This window comes from Macaca fascicularis, chromosome 4 (assembly GCF_037993035.2).
Source record: "Macaca fascicularis isolate 582-1 chromosome 4, T2T-MFA8v1.1".
NCBI classification, from domain to species: domain Eukaryota; kingdom Metazoa; phylum Chordata; class Mammalia; order Primates; family Cercopithecidae; genus Macaca; species Macaca fascicularis.
Window position 1 is genome coordinate 13,618,836 of NC_088378.1, and position 19,665 is coordinate 13,638,500.

The 19,665-nt window shown below is 37.7% G+C and overlaps 1 protein-coding gene across 4 annotated transcripts in view; it reads right to left on the minus strand.

Annotated features, from left to right (window-relative positions):
• AK9 (adenylate kinase 9) overlaps nucleotides 1-19,665 on the minus strand; it is a 174,707-nt gene that overhangs the window by 43,608 nt on the left and 111,434 nt on the right. For all 4 annotated transcript variants that reach the window (XM_065543206.2, XM_074036850.1, XM_045391667.3 and 1 more), the window contains 3 exons: nucleotides 7,837-8,049; nucleotides 3,954-4,214; nucleotides 165-289 (listed from right to left, as the gene is read on the minus strand). In XM_065543206.2, the coding sequence (XP_065399278.1) occupies nucleotides 165-289; nucleotides 3,954-4,214; nucleotides 7,837-8,049 (599 nt within the window). The remainder of the gene's footprint in view (nucleotides 1-164; nucleotides 290-3,953; nucleotides 4,215-7,836; nucleotides 8,050-19,665) is intronic.

Sequence of the window (19,665 nt, forward strand, 5' to 3'; positions counted from 1 at the left end):
AAGACTTTACAGATGTTTTTAATGTGTATCTCAAATGAAAAATCACCAGCTTACATGAATATAAAGCAGAAAATTCTTAAATGTATGTTAAACTACATTTTTAACTTTTAAGAATAAAACAAATAAAAGCAAATAAATACACAACTCTATATAAATTAAGATACCGTATTGGTTCCTTAAGCCACCACTCAGAAAGTATTGCTTCAAGAATTTCAGGAGGCAATGGCTCATTTTCCATTAGACTTGATTTGATTACTTCTTCTTCTTCTGTAAGTTGTACTTCTGGAAGCTAAAAACAAAAATCAGAAAATAAAACAAGTTTTAAAACTCTATGCTTATAATTTCATGTTCTCACTCATGTGAAAGCTAAAAAAGTGGACCTCATGGAGGTGGAGAGTAGAATGATAGTTACCAGAGGCTGGGAAGGGTGTATGGTAAGGATAGAAGAGATGAAGAGAGGCAGGATAATGAGTAGAAACATACAGTTAGATAGAAGGTGTAAGTTCTAACGTTCAATAGCACAGAGGGAAACTATAGTTAATAACGATGTATTGCATATTTCAGGATAGCTAGAAGAGAGGTCTTGAAATGCTCCCAACACATAGCAATGATAAGTGCTCAAGGTGATGGATATCACAAATACCCTGACTTGATCCTTATACATTCTATGTGTGTAACAAAATACCACATATACCCCCAAAATATGTACAAATATCAATTTAGAAAACCCCAAAATCTATATTCATAAACAATACGGTATTACATAGTTGATTAGAATGAGACTTGTTATTTTTCTCTGAGGTCTTTTTCGTAGTGTTGCTTGTAAACATTTAAAAATTTGAGCTATTTTCTTTAAACCAATTATTTAATGTGGTTAGAAATATAGGTTGGTGCAAAAGTAATTGCGGTTTTTACCTTAAAAGTAATGGCAAAAACACAACCGCTTTTGCATCAACCTATAGTAAATAATATTTACTATAGCTAAGATAAATTATAAGTAATAATATTGATTTTCATACATGGCCTTGGGGTCATATCTCATTACTTTTTGTTAAACCTTTTTCAATTTATCACACACACACCTATAAGGCTTAACTGATTTTTGTTATTTATATTATAATTATACAGTATTCTCTCTCCAACCTAGATGCTGATCATGGGATAAGCCAAACAGGCAGCCATCTGAAATACAAACTAGATGAGGATTATAACATAATAACAAATAGAAAGCATTGTGATAATTAACTCAGGTCAATTCTCTCTGAAGTAGGATCACCCTTGAATGGACAGTAAAAAACAACAGTTCTTACAAAAATGAAGCTACTTTTGTAGAGTACTTTTGTCATCCAAAATTCTAAAACTGAATAGATGAGGTATGATAAACTACTGCTTACCAGGAAGTAGGATTAATTTTATTATCTAGAAATAAAATACCTTAATTGCTTTCTGAGAAGTTAAATGATTCAGAAAACAGCAAAAGAAAATCAAACAAAAAACTGTAGACGAGCGGGAGATATTTGTTCCACTTTAAAATCTAGACTTGTTAAATTTAAAAATCTGGATTGACATACTTTTTTCTTTTTTTTTGAGACGGAGTCTTGCTCTGTTGCCCAGGTTGGAGCGCAGTGGTGAGATCTTGGCTCACTGCAACCTCTGCCTCCCGGGTTCAAGTGATTCTCCTGACTTAGTCTCCTGAGTAGTTGGCATTACAGGTGTGTGCCACCATGCCTGGCTAATTTTTGTACTTTTAGTAGAGACGGGGTTTCACCATGTTGGCCGGGCTGGTGTCTAACTCCTGACCTCAGGTGATCCGCCCACCTCGGCCTCCTAATGTGCTGGAATTACAGGTGTGAGCCACTGTGCCTGTCCCAATATACATTTATTAAATTAGTAGGATATCAGTTTCTCCTGAACGCTACTAAATATAGGTGAAAAACATTTAAAGAATATGTCTGAAGGCCAGGCATAGGTGGCTCATGCCTGTAATCCCAGCACTTTGGGAGGCCAAGGTGAGCGGATCACTTGAGGTCAGGAGTTTGAGACCAACCTGGGCAACATGATGAAATCCCGTCTATACAAAAAACACAAAAATTACCCCGGCATGCTGGTGCATGCCTGTAGTCCCAGCTACTTAGGAGGCTGAGGTGAGAGGATCACTTGAGCCCAGGAGGCAGAGGTTGCAGTGAGCCGAGACTGCACCACTGCACTCCAGCCTGGGCGAGAGGGAGATGTTGTCTCAAAAAGAAAAAAGACTATGTCTGAAGAGGTACTTCATTACCTACTAGAACACCATATGTCACTCACTATCCAACACTGCTTCAACTTTGAGCGTTACATTTAACTGCACTTGGATCATTTGAGAACAAATGGCCTATTAAGAACTTTCATTGTATAACTCCAGATACAAGCCATGTAAGAGGTTAATATGGTTTGGATCTGTTTCCCCGCCCAAATCTCATGTAGAATTGCAATCCCCAATGTTGGAGGTGGGGTCTGGTGAGAGGTGATTGGATCATGGGGGCAGTTTCTCATGAATGGTTCAGCACATTCCCCCCTTGGTACTGCCATGACTGTAGTGAGTGAGTGCTCATGAGATCCAGTGGTTTAAAAGTGTGTGGCACCTCCCGCCTCACTCTCTCTTCCTCCTGCCCTGGCCATGTGATGTGTCTGCTCTACCTTCACCTTCCGCCATGATTGTAAGTTTTCTAAGGCCTCTCCAGAAGCCAAGCAGATGCCACTATGCTTCCTGTACAGCCTGAAGAATCACGAGCCAGTTAAACCTATTTTCTTTAAAAATTACCCAATCTAAGGTATTTCTTTATAGCAATGAGAGAACAGATCAATACAGTACAAACTTTCTGATAAGGCATCATTAGAAATTAATATTCTGAGATCTCCACTAAGGCTGGGGCAGATTTTTATGCTATTTGATAGAAATCAGAGAACACAACAGTGGAAAACTATATTGTCTAAGTCAGATACACCAAATATCATTTTCAAATAAATGCTATACAACAGCCTTGTCAAAGAAAGTTTTTCTGATTTTTTTTTGAGTCATATAAAACTCAGTACTTTATATTCTAGAAGAGCTGGAAGATTTTTATTTAGCACATGACGAATATGACTCTTTAAATGACTTTTATGGGCTAATTTTTTTCTCTTCTTAGAAACTTTATAGAGTTTTATACTACTACTTCCCCAGAGTAACACCAGTAAGCACAGCTGTCTGCATAGATTACTACTGCCAGGCACAGTGGCTCATGCCTGTAATCCCAGCACTTTGGGAGGCCAAGGTGGGTAAATGGCTTGAGCCCAGGAATTTGAGACCAGCCTGGGCAACATAGCAAGACTCCCATCTCCACAAAAAACACCAAAACTAGCTAGGCATGGTGGTGCACACCTGTAGTCCCAGCTACTTGGGAGGCCAAGTGGTATGGTTTGACTGACCTCACCTAAATCTCATCTTGAATTCCCACATGTTGTGGGAGGGACCCAGTGGGAAGTAATTGAATCATGGGGGCACGCCTTTCCTATGCTGTTCTTTTGGTAGTGAATAAGTCTCACAAAACCTGATGGTTTTAAAAGGGGGAGTTTCCCTGCACAAGCTCTCTCTTTGCCTGCTGCCATCCATGTAAGATGTGACTTGCCCCTCCTTGCCTTTTGCCATGATTCTGAGGCCTCCCCAGCCACGTGGACTTAACTGTAAGTTCATTAAATGTCTTTCTTTTGTAAATTGCCTGGTCGTGGTATGTCTTTATCAGCAGTGTAAAAATGGACTAATACACCAAGGCAGGAGGATCACCTGAGCCCGGGGAAGATAAGGCTTTGGTGAGCTGTGATTGTGCTACTGCCCTCTTGTCCGGGTGACAGATGGAGACCCTGTCTCAAAAACAATAACAATAACAACAGCAAAAACAAAACAAAACAAAAAAACAAAAAAAAGAGATTACTACCTGCTTTTTTGTATTTTCTTCCTCAACTTTGACATTGGCCTGAATTGCAAGCTCTTCAAGTTCTTGTTTGGCAGCTTGTTCATCCTCAGAATCTTCCTCAAATTCAGGTCCCACTTTCTTTTCAGTTTTGAGTAGTAGTTTTTCTTGAAGAACTTCTTCAAACTGAATGTGAAAAATGTTTAATTTTTCTGCCAACTGTCTTCCACACAAAGTTTTGCCAGAGCCCTGGGGGCCGACAAGGCATATTCTTAATGGAGGAGCCTGCCACAGGGGGTGGGTCAGGGAGGGGTGGGATAAAGGGAGAGAGAAGGAAGAGCAGTTTTGAGTAATTTAGAACACATAAGACTTATTAACTGCCCCCCCTAAGATGGGGTAGGAATGATCACATCATGAACTCAAGGATGCTTAGACATTAGGATTTCAATTAACATAATTAATTCCATCAATACTGGTCCTCAGAGAGCACCAACAACCATGTACGATTATCTTGGTATCATATGCCAAAAGGCATTTAATAAAATAGGGTTTACTTATTTTTGTTTTTGACAAAAGTTTTAGTTAATACAGAATGGTAAGATACGTTCCTAGCATAATAAAATAAATCAAACAGAAAGCCCACTAACAAGAAAAATTTAGAGCCTTCTCCATTTATTCCAGTAATCTCAGGACTCACGTTATATGGATCATCCATGGGATGCTGAAACTGTCAAGAACAATGGTGAGCACTGGAATGAAGCAGCAGCTAAGTCTTCTGTGATTGTGAGGAAATACTAAGAAATTGGTAGGTGATAGCAGCAAGGAGGAATGGGGCTTGTTGATACATCCAAGTAGGATAAGCCTCAGAGGAGCTGGAGTTTTTGCAAGGGGAAGGAGAAAAACTAGAATGACATGAAATTATATAGCTGCAGCCTCACACCATACTTTTAAATCACATTTTAAACCTCTCAGTGATAAAACTGCTGGCTTAACATCTCACTCATCCATCAGTTAAACGTCTGGCAACTAGGGCTGTCTGGTGCTCAGACTGTCTTCAGGTACCCTATGGTAGGGAAGGGAAATGCTTCTGGAAAACCCAGTTCATTTTATGCTTTGCAAAACTATGGAAATACAGTCAGGATTTCAGGATCTTATCCAAATGGATTTGTGTAAAACAAGGCAATAGATCACAAACAGCAAACCAGACTAAGCAGAAATTACAGTTGAAAACAACAACAGAAAAGGATAAATGGCCACAGTCCTTAAATGACCCCCAACACCAGTGGATTGGGGCTTCTTTGTGAGGGTACAACCACCCACATACTTCAGTAGTCTCATGGGCACTATATAAAATTTGAAGTTCATGAAAATGGCCCAATTATACAGAAGTGCTTAGTTCCATGTGTTCATTTTAAGAAGGCATTGATATTATCAAAAGTCATAAGGCAATACATTGTGATATATATATCTTGCTCCAGTAATCCCATCCGAGGGAGCTATAGCATAGCACAGTAGTAAAATAATTCAAGAAAGTCAAAACACTTACAGTCAACTCATTTTCTACAAAAGCACCAAATACATGCGTGGAGGAAAGGATGGTCTCTTTAATATATGGTGCTGTGATAGGTGGATATCCATATGCAGAAGAATGAAACTAGATCCTCATCTTTCACCATATACAGAAATCAACTCAAAACGGATTAAAGACCTAAATGGAAGACCTGAAAATATAAAACTGCTAGAAGAAAACACTGGGGAAGTGCTACAGGACATTGGTCTGGGCAAAGATTTTTCCAGGTAAGACCTCAAAAACATAGGCAATAAAAGCAAAAATAGACACATAGGATTACGTTAACCTAAAAAACCTCTGAATCACAAAGAAAACAACATGGTAAAGAGAAAACCTACAGAATGGGAGATAAGATTTGCAAAGTATCCATCCAACAAGGGATTAATAACCAGAATATATAAGGAACTCAAACAGCTCAGTAGCAAAAAAACAAATATTCTGATTTAACAATGGGGAAAAGAAGACCTGAACAGACATTTCTCAACAGAACACATACAAATGGACAATAGGTATATGAAAAAATGCTCAACATCACTAATCATCAGGGAAATGCAAATCAAAACCACAGTGAGATATCATCTCACCTCTGTTAGAATGACTATTATCAAAAAGGCAAAAAAATAGCAAATGCTGGTGAGGATGTGAAGAAAGGGGAACACTTGTACACTGTTGTGGAAATGTAAAGTCGGACAGCCATTATGAAAAACAGTATGGAGTTTCCTCAAAAATCTAAAAATATGAGGGGTCTTCAAAAAGTTGACAGAAAATGCATATTATGAAAATAATTTTTTTTCACTTTTTTTTTGCACCAAATAAACTCATATGAACTTGTTATAACATGTCTGAACAGGATCTAGTTTGAAGCACTAAGAAAGATAAGACATCAGTATGATGTAAAACAAGGCAATAGATCACAGCAACATGAGTTCTGCTAGAACTGCAGCAAGAATAAACATCAAATTTATGGTGAAGCTTGGGAAGAAAAATGGTGAAATCATTGATGCTTTATGAAGATTTCTAGGGACAATGCCCCAAAGAGATCAGCAGTTTACAAATGAACAATTTGCTTGAAAAAAGGACGAGACAATGTTGAAGATGGAGCCTGTAGCAGCACACCACCCACTTAAATTTGTGAGGAAAAAATTTATCTTGTTTGTGATCCAATTGACAAGGACTGATGATTAACAGCAGAAACAATAGCCAACACACCTAGACATCTAGATTGACTCAGTGTACAAGTTTTCTGACTGAAAAATTAAAGTTGAGCAAAGTTTCTACTCTATGATTGCCAAAACTGTTGCACCCAGATCATCTGCTGACAAAAACAGAGCTTTCAATGGAAATTTTAAACACATGGGATCAAAATCTTAAAGCATTTGTTTGAAGAATTGTAGAGGAGATGAAACATGGCTTTATCAGTATGATCCTGAAGACAAAGCACAATCAAAGCAATGGTCACCAACAGGTGGCAGTGGTCCAGTCAAAGCAAAAGTGGACTGGTCAAGCACAAAGGTCATGGCAACAGTTTGTCTTTTGAGGCTCAATGCATTTTCCTTGTTGAGCTTCTGGAGGGCCAAAGAGAAGTAACATCTGCTTATGATGAGAGTGTTTTGAGAAAGTCAGCCAAAGCTGTAACAGAAAAATGTCCAGGGAAGATTCACCAAAGTGTCCTTCTCCTCTATAACAATGCTCCACTAAAAAATGACTATTGGATAGCCATGGTAACAATAGCCACTCAACCAATTTTAAATTGGTTTAATTGATCAGGGTAAACTCACTTCAGGAAACACATTTTTGCAATCCAGCCAACCAGTGTCAGCCCTCACTCTTGAAACTTACCAATCAGGATGGACTTACCCCTATAACAATTCTGAGTGTGAACCAGTCAATAGCAGTGTCACTAATCTTACTTCCATAGATGTCAACCCACTTATACCTCTGAAAGTTCACCAATCCCTGAATTCCACTCTTCTCCAAAATCCTGTAGAAGACCATCATCCTGCTCTGCTCTCAGAGACTAACTAGCATGACTGGCCTCACTATAGTAAGGAATTCATCCAGCTGTGGGGTTTGTTTTTGTTTATGTTTTGTTTTATTTTTACTTCAGCTAAAAAGGCAGATATTAAGTGCTGGTTTGACACAAGTAATTACTACAGAAATCAAAATAGATAATTATTTTATGTTATATTCCAAAAAGTTGTTCTTTGAACTTAGATATTTTCTTTATGTTGTAATATCAGATTGGGAACTTCACCCTTAAGTAAATTGGTAGTGATTGGTAATCAGTCCTGAAAAAATCCTGTGGGAGCAATCATTAAGATAGGAATACTGTCTCACCTTCAGTGGTTCTTCATGAGCCACATAGTCCTCAGGATGCTCCAAAAACTTTTCTTTAGCCTCAGCACTTGAAAAGTAGTAGATCTTTTCTCGATACTTGGCTGCTTCTTCTGTGTTTCCTGGTTGTAGGATGAAGTTTTCTTTGAGGACTACTGGACAGAAGTGTTTTGTGTCTCCCAAATACCTCTTTCTCTCCTTAATTTTTTCTTCACCCTAGAAACGTTATTCAAAGTTTGGAGAACATTAAATTAAAAAGTATTTTGATGGAGAGAATTTTTAAAAATGCTTCTTGAATAATATTTAATCTGTAGCAACTTGAAAACAATCCACAAAAGGCCAGTCCTTATGTTATTTTAATTAAAAATCAGTTTCTCATATATTACTCTAAGTGCACATCCTAAGTTTCTCGATTTTCATGAGGAAAATAAGGCAGCACTGAGAATGAAGGTGCCCCCAGTCCTCTACCAACATAGATGTAATGAAAAACTCCAGAATGTGTTGATGCTGGGTCATTGTAAGGTCAGTTTCTAAAATAGAATTTTTCCCTAAAAGTAAAAGCTGAGTCAAGATCACAACTTCTTACCCATGGCAAATTAAATGAGAGATGCCTCAGAATTTACTTTGCTATTAAGTGGATATATGATCAAATAATAATTTGGAAATATCCTATTTAGCTCAATTGAAAGTGTAAAATGTATTTTCTTTTATGATAAAGAAAATATGTGCAAAGTCCTTTAAGGATTCTTTCAATTTATTTAAAGCAAGGGAAATACATTAAAGAAATTTTTTTATGATATAAAGTATATGCTTACTGTAAAAATATTCAAAACACATTACAATGTATAAAAAGTGAAAATCTCCTTTCGCCTTTTTTCTTCCAGTACTATGTTAGCATTCTTAATAGTTTTATCTCCCAGACTCATTAAAAAAATCCTACCAATATACCTATAAAAATAGATATATATTTAGCCACAAATATAGTATTTTAAAAAATACAAATGGAATATTTTACATACTTATTTACATCATACTTCTTTTCACAAAACAAGATACAACCAACTTTCTATAAAGGTGCAAAAATGAGGCTAACCTTTCCTTTTACTACTTTTATTTGATATTTATATCAGAATATACAAGCTTTGGCTGGGTGCGAGGACTCATGCCTGTAATCCCAGCACTTTGGGAGGCCGAGGTGGGTGGATCACATGAGGTCAGGAATTCAAGACCAGCCTAGCCAACATGGTGAAACCCCTTCTCTACTGAAAATATAAAAATTAGCCAGGCGTGGTGGCGTGTGCCTGTAATCCCAGCTACTAAGGAGGCTGAGGCAGGAGAATCGCTTAAGCCAGAGAGGTGGAGGTTGCAGTGAACCGAGATCACATCACTGCACTCCAGCCAGGGTGACAGAGTGAGACTCCATCTAAAAAAAAAAAAAGAAAAAATCAAAAGCAAGCTTCAAAATGAGCTGGAAAATAATGATTTTTTTCTTATGATGTTCAAAAAATACACGGAATTATCTAATCAATGAAGGTGTATGTAAGAAATGACCTATAAAGCCTCCCCCATCTATTATTTTTGTTTAGTTTTTATCTTTCTTCCTAAGCCCATATTTTAGTAATTGTTTTTTTGGGGGTAAAATCCTTTCAAGTTCTTATAATTTTTTTTTAGTTTTTTCTTTATTTCTTCTAAAAAAAAAGGGATACATGTGCAGAACGTGCAGGTTTGTTACATAGGTACACATGTGCCATGGTGGTTTGCTGCACCTATTGACCCATCCTCTACATTCCTTCCTCTTACCCCAACAGGCCCTGGTGTGTGTTATTCCCCTCTTTGTGTCCATGTGTTTTCGGTGTTCAACTCCCACTTATGAGTGAGAACATGTGAGTTGGGTTTTCTGTTCCTGTGTTAATTTGCTGAGGATGATGACTTCCAGCTCTATTCATGTCCCTGCAAAGAACATGATCTCATTCTTTTTTATGGCTGCATAGCATTCCATGGTGTGTATATACCACATTTTCTTTATCCAGTCTATCATTGATGGGCATTTGGGTTGGTTCTATGTCTTTCCTATTGTAAATAGTGCTGCAATAAACATATGTGTGCATGTGTCTTTATAGTACAATGGTTTATATTCCTGTGGGTATATACCCAGTAATGGGATTGCTGGGTCAAATGGTATTTCTGGTTCTAGATCCTTGAGGAATTGCCACACTGTGTTTCACAGTAATTGAACGAATTTGCACTCCCACCAACAGTGTAAAAGCATTCCTATTTCTCCACAGCCTCACCAGCATCTATTATTTTCTGACTTTTTAATAATCGCCATTTTGGTTGGCATGAGATGGTATCTCAGTGTGGTTTTGATTTGCATTTCTCTGATGATCAGTGATGTTGGGCTTTTTTTTCATATGTTTTTGGTCACATAAATGTCTTCTTTTGAGAAATGTCTGTTCATATCTTTTGACTACTTTTTGATGGGGTTGTTTTTTTCTTGTAAATGTGTTTAAGTTCATCACAAATTCTGAATATTAGACCTTTGTCAGATGGGTAGATTGCAAAAATTTTCTCCCATTCTTCAGGTTACCTGTTCACTCTGATGATAGTTTCTTTTGCTGTGTGGAAGCTCTTCAGTTTAATTAGATCCCACTGTCAATTTTGGCTTTTGTTGCAATTGCTTTTGGCGTTTTTGTCCTGAAGTCTTTGCCCATGCCCATGTCCTGAATGGTATTGCCTAGGTTTTCTTCTAGGGTTTTTTATGCTTTTGGCTTATACATTTAAGTCATTAATCCATCTTCAGTTAATTTTTGTATAAGGTGTAAGGAAAGGGTACAGTTTCAGTTTTCTGCATATGGCTAGCCAGTTTTCCCAGCACCATTTACTGAATAGGAGATCCTTTCCTCATTGCTTGTTTTTGTCAGGTTTGTTGAAGATCAGATGGTTGTAGACGTGTGGTATTATTTCTGAGGTCTCTGTTCTGCTCCATTGGTCTATATGTCTGTTTTGGCACCAGTACCATGCTGTTTTGGTTACTGTAGCCTTGAAGCAGAGCTTGAAGTCAGGTAGCATGATGCCTCTAGCTTTGTTCTTTTTGCTTAGAATTGTCTTGGCTACACAGGGTCTTCTCTGATTCCATATGAAATTTAAGATAGTTTTTTCTAATTCTGTGAAGAATGTCAATGGTAGTTTGATGGGAATAGCATTGAATCTATAAATTACTTTGGGCAGTATGGCCATTTTCATGATATTGATTCTTCCTATTCATGAGAATGGAAAGTTTTTCCATTTGTTTGTGTCTTCTCTTATTTCCTTGAGGAGTGGTTTGTAGTTCTCCTTGAAAATGTCCTTCACATCCCTTGTTAGTTGTATTCCTAGGTATTTTATTCTCTGTGTAGTGATTGTGAATGTGAGTTCATTCATGATTTGACTCTCTGCCTGCCTACTGTTGGTGTAAAGGAATGCTTGTGATTCAGGCACATTGATTTTGTATCCTGAGACTTTGCTGAAGTTGCTTATCAGTTCAAGTTTTTGGGCTGAAATAATGGGGGTATTCTAGATCTTAAAATCATGTCATCTGCAAACAGAGACAACTTGACTTCCTCTCTTCCTATTTGAATACCTTTTATTTCTTTATCTTGCCTGATTGCTCTGGCCAGAACTTCCAATACTATGTTGAATGGGAGTGGTGAGAGAAGGTATCCTTGTCTTGTACTGGTTTTCAAAGGGAATGCTTCCAGCTTTTGCCCATTCAATATGATATTGGCTGTGGCTTTGTCATAAATAGCTCTTATTATTTTGAGATATGTTCCATCAATATCTAGTTTATTGAGAGTTTTTAACATGAAGAGATGTTAAATTTTATCAAAGGCCTTTTCTGCATCTATTGAGATAATCATGTGGTTTTTGTCTTTGGTTCTGTTTATGTGATGGATTACATTTATTGATTTGTGTATGTTGAACCAGCCTTGCATCCCAGGGATGAAGCCAACTTGATCATGGTGGATAAGTTTTTTGATGCACTGCTGGATTCGGTTTGCCAGTATCTTATTGAGGATTTTTGAATCAGTGTTCATCAGGGATATTGGCCTGAAGCTTTCTTTTTTTGTTGTGTCTCTGCCAGGTTTTGGTATCAGGCTGATGCTGGCTTCATAAAATGAATTAGGGAGGAGTCCCTCCTTTTGAATTGTTTGGAATAGTTTCAGAAGTAATGGTACCAGCTCCTCTTTGTATTTCTGGTATAATTTAGCTGTGAATCCATCTGATCCTGGGCTTTTTTTTGGTTGATAGGCTATTAATTACCTCCTCAATTTCAGAACTTGTTATTGGTCTTTTCAGGGATTCAACTTCTTCCTGATTTAGTCTTGGGAGGGTGTATGTGTCCAAGAATTTATGCATTTCTTCTAGATTTTCTAGTTTATTTGCGTAGAGGTGTTAATAGTATTCTCTGATGGCAGTTTGTATTTCTTTTCTATTTTTTTTTTTTTTTGAGATGGAGTCTTATTCTGTAGCCTAAGATGGAGTGAAATGGTATGACCTCTGCTCACTGCAACCTCCACCTCCCAGGCTCAAGCTATTCTCCTGTCTCAGCCTCTCGAGTAGCTGGGATTACAGACATGCACCACCACGCCCAGATAATATTTGTATTTTTAGTACAGATGGGGTTTTGCTATGTTGGCCAGGCTGGTCTCAATCTCCTGACCTCAGGTGATCTGCCCACCTTGGCCTCCCAAAGTGCTGGGAGTGCAGGTGTGAGCCACCGCACCCGGCCCAGCAGTTTGTATTTCTGTGGGGTCAGTGGTGATATCCCCTTTATCATTTGTTATTGTATCTATTTGATTCCTCTCTCTCAATAGTCTAGCTAGTGGTCTATTTTGTTAATTTTCTAAAAAACCAGCTCCTGGATTCATTGATATTTTGGAAGGTTTTTTTTGTTTCCCTATCTCCTTCAATTCTTCTCTTAACTTAGTTATTTCTTGTCTTCTGCTAGCTTTTGGGTTAGTTTGCTTGTGCTTCTCTAGCTCCCTTCATTGTGATGTTAGGGTGTTGATTTGAGATCTTTCTAGCTTTCTAATGTGGGCATTTAGTGCTATAAATTTCCCTCTTAACACTCCTTTAGCTGTGTCCCAGAGATTCTGGTACATTGTCTCTTTGTTCTCATTGGTTTCAAAGAACTTCTTGATTTCTGCCTTATTTCATTATTTACCCAGGAATCATTCAGGAGCAGGTTTTTCAACTTCCATGAAATTGTGTGATTTTGAGTAAGTTTCTTAATCCTGAGTTCTAATTTGCTTGCACTGCAGTCTGAGAGACTGTTTGTTATTATTTCAGTTCTTTTACATTTGCTGAGGAGTGTTTTGCTTCCAATTATGTGTTTGATTTTAAAATAAGTGCCATGTGGCACTGAGAAGAATATATATACTGTTGATTTGGGGTATTGAGTTCTGTAGACGTCAACTAGGTCCGCTTGATCCAGAGCTGAGTTCAAGTCCTGAATATCCTAATTAATTTTCTGTCTTATTGATCTAATACTGACAATGGGGTGTTAAAGTCTCCCACTAATATTGCGTGGGATTCTAAGTCTCTTCGTAGGTCTCTAAGAATGTGTTTTATGAATCTGGGTGCTCTTGCATTGGGTGCACATATGCTCAGAATAGTTAGCTCTTCTTGTTGAATTGTTCCCTTTACCATTATATAGTGCCTTCTTTGTTTTTTTGATCTTTATTGGTTTCAAGTCCATTTGGTCAGAGAATAAGATTGCAATCCCTGCTTTTTTTGGCTTTCCATTTGCTTGGTAAATTTTCCTCCATCCATTTATTTTAAGCCTGTGTGTATCTTTGCATGTGAGATGAGTCTCTTGAAGACAGCATACCAATAGATCTTGGCTCTTTATCTAGTTTGCCATTCTGTACATTTTAATTGGGCCATTGAGCCCATTTACATTTAAGATTAGTATTGTGAATCTGATCCTGTCATCATGATGCTATTTGCTTATTTTACACACTGGCTGACGCAGTTTCTTTGTAGTGTCATTGGTCTTTATATTTTGGTGTATTTTTGCAGTGGCTGGTACCAGTTTTTCCTTTCCAGTACATATTTAGCACTTCTTTCAGGAGCTCTTGCAGGGCAGGCCTGGTGGTAATGAAATCCTTCAGCATTGCTTGTCTGGAAAGGATTTTATTTTTCCTTTGCTTATGAAGCTTAGTTTGGCTGGGTTGAAAATTCTTTAAGAATGTTGAATATTGGCCCCCAGACTCTTATGGTTTGTAGAGTTTCTGCTGAGAGATCCATTGTTAGTCTGATGAGCTTCCCTTTGTATGTTACCTGGCCTTTCTCTCTGGCTGCCCTTAACAATTTTTCCTTCATTTCAACCTTGGAGAATCTGATGATTATGTGTTTTGGGGTTGATTTCATGGAGTATCTTAATGGTGTTCTCTGTATTTCCTGAATTTGAATGTTGGCCTGTCTTGCTAGATTGAGGAAGTTCTCCTGGATAATATCTAGAAGTGTGTTTTCCAGCTTGTTTCCATTCTCCCTGTCTCCTTCTGGTACTCTAAGCAATCATAGGTTTGGTCTTTTTAGGAAGTCCCATATTTCTTGGAGGCTTTGTTCATTCATTTTCATTCTTTTTTCTCTATTGTTGTCTGCATGTCTTATTTCAGTAAGGTTGTCTTCAAACTCCAATATCCTTTCTTCTGCTTGGTCAATTTGACTGTTGATAGTTGTGTATGCTTCATGAAGTTCTCATGCTATGTTTTTCAGCTCCATCAGGTCATTTATGTTCCTCTCTAAACTGATTATTCTAGTTAGTAATTCATCTAACCTTTTATCAAGGTTAACATGCTCCTTTAACTCATCTTAATTTTTTTATTGCCCATCTTCTGAAGCCTACTTCTGTCAATTCACCCATCCAGTTCCATGTCCCTGATGGAGAAATGTTGCAATCATTTGGAGCAGAAGATGCACTCTGGCCTTTTGGGTTTTCAGCATTTTTTCATTGATTCTTTCTATCTTCGTGAGTTTGTCAAGTTTCGGTCTTTGATGCTGCTGACCCTTGGATGGGGTTTTGTGGGGGCCTTTTTGTTGTTGTTGATGCTGTTGTTGTCATTTTCTGCTTGTTTGTTTTCCTTTCAATAGTCAGGTCCCTCTTCTGTAGGGCTGCTGCAGCTTGCTGGGAGTTCAGTTCAGGCACTACTCATCTGATTTGCCCCCGTGACTGAAGATGTCACTTGAGGGGGCTGGAGAGCAGCAAAGATGGGTGCCTGCTCCTTCATCTGGGACCTTTGACCTTAAGGAACACCAACCTGATGCCAGTAGGATCGCTCCTGTATGGAGTATCTAACAACCCCTGTTGGAGGGTCTCACCCAATTGGGTGGCACAGGGAGCAGGACCCATTTAAAGAAGTACTTTGTCCCTTGGTGGAGCAGGTGTGTTTTGCTGAGGGGAAACCCACTCATCTGGGCTGCTTGGATTCCTCAGAATTACTAAGAGGAGAGGCTAAGTCTGCTGGTTCACAGAGACAGCAGTCACCCCTCCTCCTATGTTGATGAATTACTGAATGGTTTCCAATTTGAAGCCATTACAAATAAAGCTGCTGTGACCACTCATCAAGTCTTTGAATGGGCATGTGCTCTCCTTTCTCTGGGATAAATCTCTAGGAGTGGTAGGACTGGTTGCTATGGTAGATGTATATTTATCTGTTTAAGAAACTGCCAAACTATTTTCCAAAGTGATTGTACCAAGTTATATTCCCATGAGCTGTATATAAGAATTCAAGTTATTCTGCATCCTAGCTAACACTTGGTATGGTCAGTCTTTGATTTTAGGCATTCTAATCATTATCTAATAGTGTCTCATTGTGATTTTAATTTTCACCTCCTTAGTGACAAATGAGGTTGAACATCTTTTCATGTACCTATTAGCCATCTGTGTATTTTATTTGGTGAAGTATCTGATGTCTGTTAAAATCTTTTCTCCATTAAAAAAATGGGTTGTTTGTTTTCTCTTTGAGTATTAAGAGTTCTTTATATATTCTGGATATAAGGACTTTCATCAGATATGTGATTTGCAAATATTTTATCCAAGTTTGTCTTTTCATTCTTTTAACAGTGTTTTTTTTAAAAAAATAGTTTAGTTCTTATGTTTGATGAAGGCCAATTTATCATTTTTTTTCTTTATGGATTCTGCTTTTGGTGTCATGTCTAAGAAATTTTTGCCTAATCCAAGGTCTCAAAGATTCTCTCGTAGGTTTCTTCCAGAAGTTTTATAGTTTTATAATTTACATTTAGGCCTATAATACATTTTAAGTTAGTTTTTGTATATCATGTGAGGTTTGGTTCAAAATTCACTATGCATATGGATCTCCAATTGTTCCAGCACTATTTATTAAAAAGTCAAAAAGACTGTCCTTTCTCCACTAAATTGCCTCTGTAGATTTGTCAATAATCAATTGTCCATATATATGTAGCTCTATTTCTGGACTCCCTGTGTTCTATTAATCTATTTGCTGTTTTGTGCCAGTGACACTATTTTGATAGCTATAACTTTATAATTAATTAATCTTGAAATCAAATGTATTAATTCTCTTACTTGGTTATTCTTTCTAAAATTTGTTTACATTATTTTAAGTACTCTGCGTTTTCAAATGAATGTTAGGATCAATTTATAAGTTTCTACCAAACAGTATGCTGGGTTTTAAATTTCGATTATATGGAATCTGTAGATAAATTTGGGGAGAACTGATATAACAATATTAAGTCTTCTGACCTGTGAACATGGTATATCTACTTTTTTTTTCTGTTTTCTTTTTTGAGATGGAGCCTTACTCTGTCACCTAGGCTGGGGTGCAGTTGCACGATCTTGGCTCACTGCCCGAGATCAAACGATTTTTGTGTCTCAGCCTTGCCAGCAGCTGGGATTATAGGCATACACCACCACGCCCGGCTAATTTATATATTTTCAGTAGAGAAGGGGTTTCGCCATGTTGGCTAAGCTGCCTTGAACTCCTGACCTCAAGTGATCCGCCTGACTCGGCCTCCCAAAGTGCTGGGATTACAGACGTGAGCCACCATGCTCAGCCATGGTATATCTATCCGTCCATTTATGTAGGCTTTCTTCTATTTTTCTCAGCACAATTTTTAGTTTTTAGTGTATTGTTCTTGGATATCTTTTGCTAAATTTATCCCTTTGTATTACATTTCTTGACGCTGTTTTGAAAGGCATTTAAAAATCAATTTCTGATTGTCTATTGCTTACATATAGAAATAAAATTGATTTTTGTATATTGATTTTATGTCCTGAAACTTTGCTAAATTCAATTATTAGTAGCTTTTTCATTGATTCCATTGGCTTTTCTACATAGATGTATTAATTTCATAATGCTGCTTACACAAATTACCACAAATGTAGTGGCTTTAAACAGCAAACATATATTTTCTTACAGTTTTGGAGATCAGAAGCCCAGAGAGTTTTATGGGGCTACTGTGAATTTGTTGACAGGGTTAATTCCTCCTGGAGGCCCCAGGAGAGAATCCATTCCTGCCTCTCCACTTCTAGGGTTGGCTCATGGCCCTTTTCTCTATCTTCAAAGCCAGCTTCAAAGCACCTTCTCTCTAACTTCCTGTCTTCCTCTTATAAGGACCTTTGTGATTACATTGGTCCACGTGGATAATCCATGATAACTCCCTTATCTCAAGATCCTTAATTTAGTCACGTCCACAAAATCCCTTTTTGTATAAGGTAACATTCACAGGTGTCAATTCACAGCTTAGGACATGGACTTCTTTGGGGTGCCATTATTCAGCCTATCACGATAGAAAATCTTATCTCCTATATATAAAGATAGTTGTGTCTTTCTTTTTCAATCTGAATGCCTTTTATTTATTTTCCTTGTCTGAATGCAGTAGCCAAACCTTCAGTATAGTGTTGAATAGAAGTGGTGACAGTGAACATTCTTTCCTTGTCCTGATCTTAGGAAAAAAGCATTCAGCCTTTTACCCTTAAGTATGACATTAGCTGTTAGTTAGAAACTTTCTGTGGATACCCTTTATCAAGCCAAGGAAGTTCCCTTCATTTTTTTTCTTACCAGTAATAGATGTTGAGTTTTGTCAAATGCTTTTTCTGTATCTATTGAGGTGATCACGTTTTTTCTCCTCAGTTTCTTCATATGATGAATTACATTGATTGCTTTTCAAACATTAAACTAAACTTGAATTTCCAAGATAAGTCCCACTTGGTCATGGTGTATTATTCTTTTTGTGCATTTTTGGATTTGATTTGCTAAATTTGATTAAGAATGTCTGTATCTATGTTAATGAGTGATATTAGACTGCAGTTTGTTTTTCTTTCCTTGCTTTTAATGTCTTTGGTTTTGGTATCAGAACAATGCTGATCTCATAGAATGACTAGGAAGTATTCTCTCTTCTTCAATTTTCTGGAACAGTTTGTATGGAATTGGTTTTCTTTCTTTCTTCAAGATTTGGCAGAATTCATCATGGAAGCCACCTGTGTCTGACTGCTTTCTTTCAGCTTTTGTATGTCTAACAGAGTCTTCAGTTTGCCTTTGTTTTTATTTTTTTATTTTTATTTTTTGAGACAGAGTCTCGTTCTGTTGCGTAGGCTGCAGTGCAATGGCACGATCTCACTGCAACCTCCGGCTCCCGGGTTCAAGTGATTCTCCTGCCCCAGCCTCCTGAGTAGCTGGGATTACATGTGCACACCACCACACCCGGCTAATTTTTCTATTTTTAGTAGAGATGGGGTTTCACCAAGTTAGTCAGGTTGGTCTTGAACTCCTGACCTCATGATTTGCCTGCCTTGGCCTCCCAAAGTGCTGGAATTACAGGCGTGAGTCACCATGCTCAGCTTGCCCTTGTTTTTAAAAGAGGATTTCAATGGACACAGAATCCTAGGTTGACAGTTAAATTTTATTTTATTTTTATTTATTTATTTATTTTTAAGACAGGGTCTTACTCTGTTGCCTAGGCTGGAGTGCAGTGATGTGATCTCAGCTCACTGATGCCTTGACCTCCTGGGCTCAAGCGATCCTCCCACCTCAGTCTCCCGAGTAGCTAGGACTACAGGTGTGCGCCACCATGCCTGGTTAATTTTTGTATTTTCTGTAGAGATGGGGTTTTGTCATGTTGCCCAGGCTGGTCTTGAACTCCTGAGCTGAAGCAATGTGTTCGCCTTGGCCTCTCAAAGTGCTGGGATTACAGGCATGAGCCACCGCACCAGGCTGACAGTTTTTTTTTGTTCCCTTCAATACATTAAAGATGTTGCTCCACTCTCTTCTTGCGTTGTTTTTGATGAGAAATATGCTGTCATCTTTATCTTTGTCCCTGTGTATGTGGCATATCTGTTTTCTCCTTTATTTTTAAAATTGGTTTTGAGCAATTTGAATATGATGTACTTGGTGCTATTATAATATTTTCTTCATGTTTCTTGTGCTTGAGCATGTTTATTTATTGGGCATATTGAATCTGAGAGCTTGTAATTTTTTTTCAAGATTTAGAAAAAATTTGGCCATTATTTCTTCAATCCCCCTCATGCATACTTTTTGTAGATCTGAACTATATGTACACGTTGAGCAACCCCTATCCCCAAATCTGAAATTTGGAGTGCTCTAAACTCTAAAACTTCTTGAGCAGTGATCTGACACTCAAAGAAAATGTAGCATTTTGGATTTCAGATTAAAAATGCTCAAGTGATATGTATTGTGCAAATATTCAAGAATCTGAAAAAGTCTAAAATCAGAAACACTTCTGGTCCCAAGCATTCTGTATAATAGGCTGCTTGAAGTTGTTCCACAGATCACTGATGCTCTTCTCATTTTT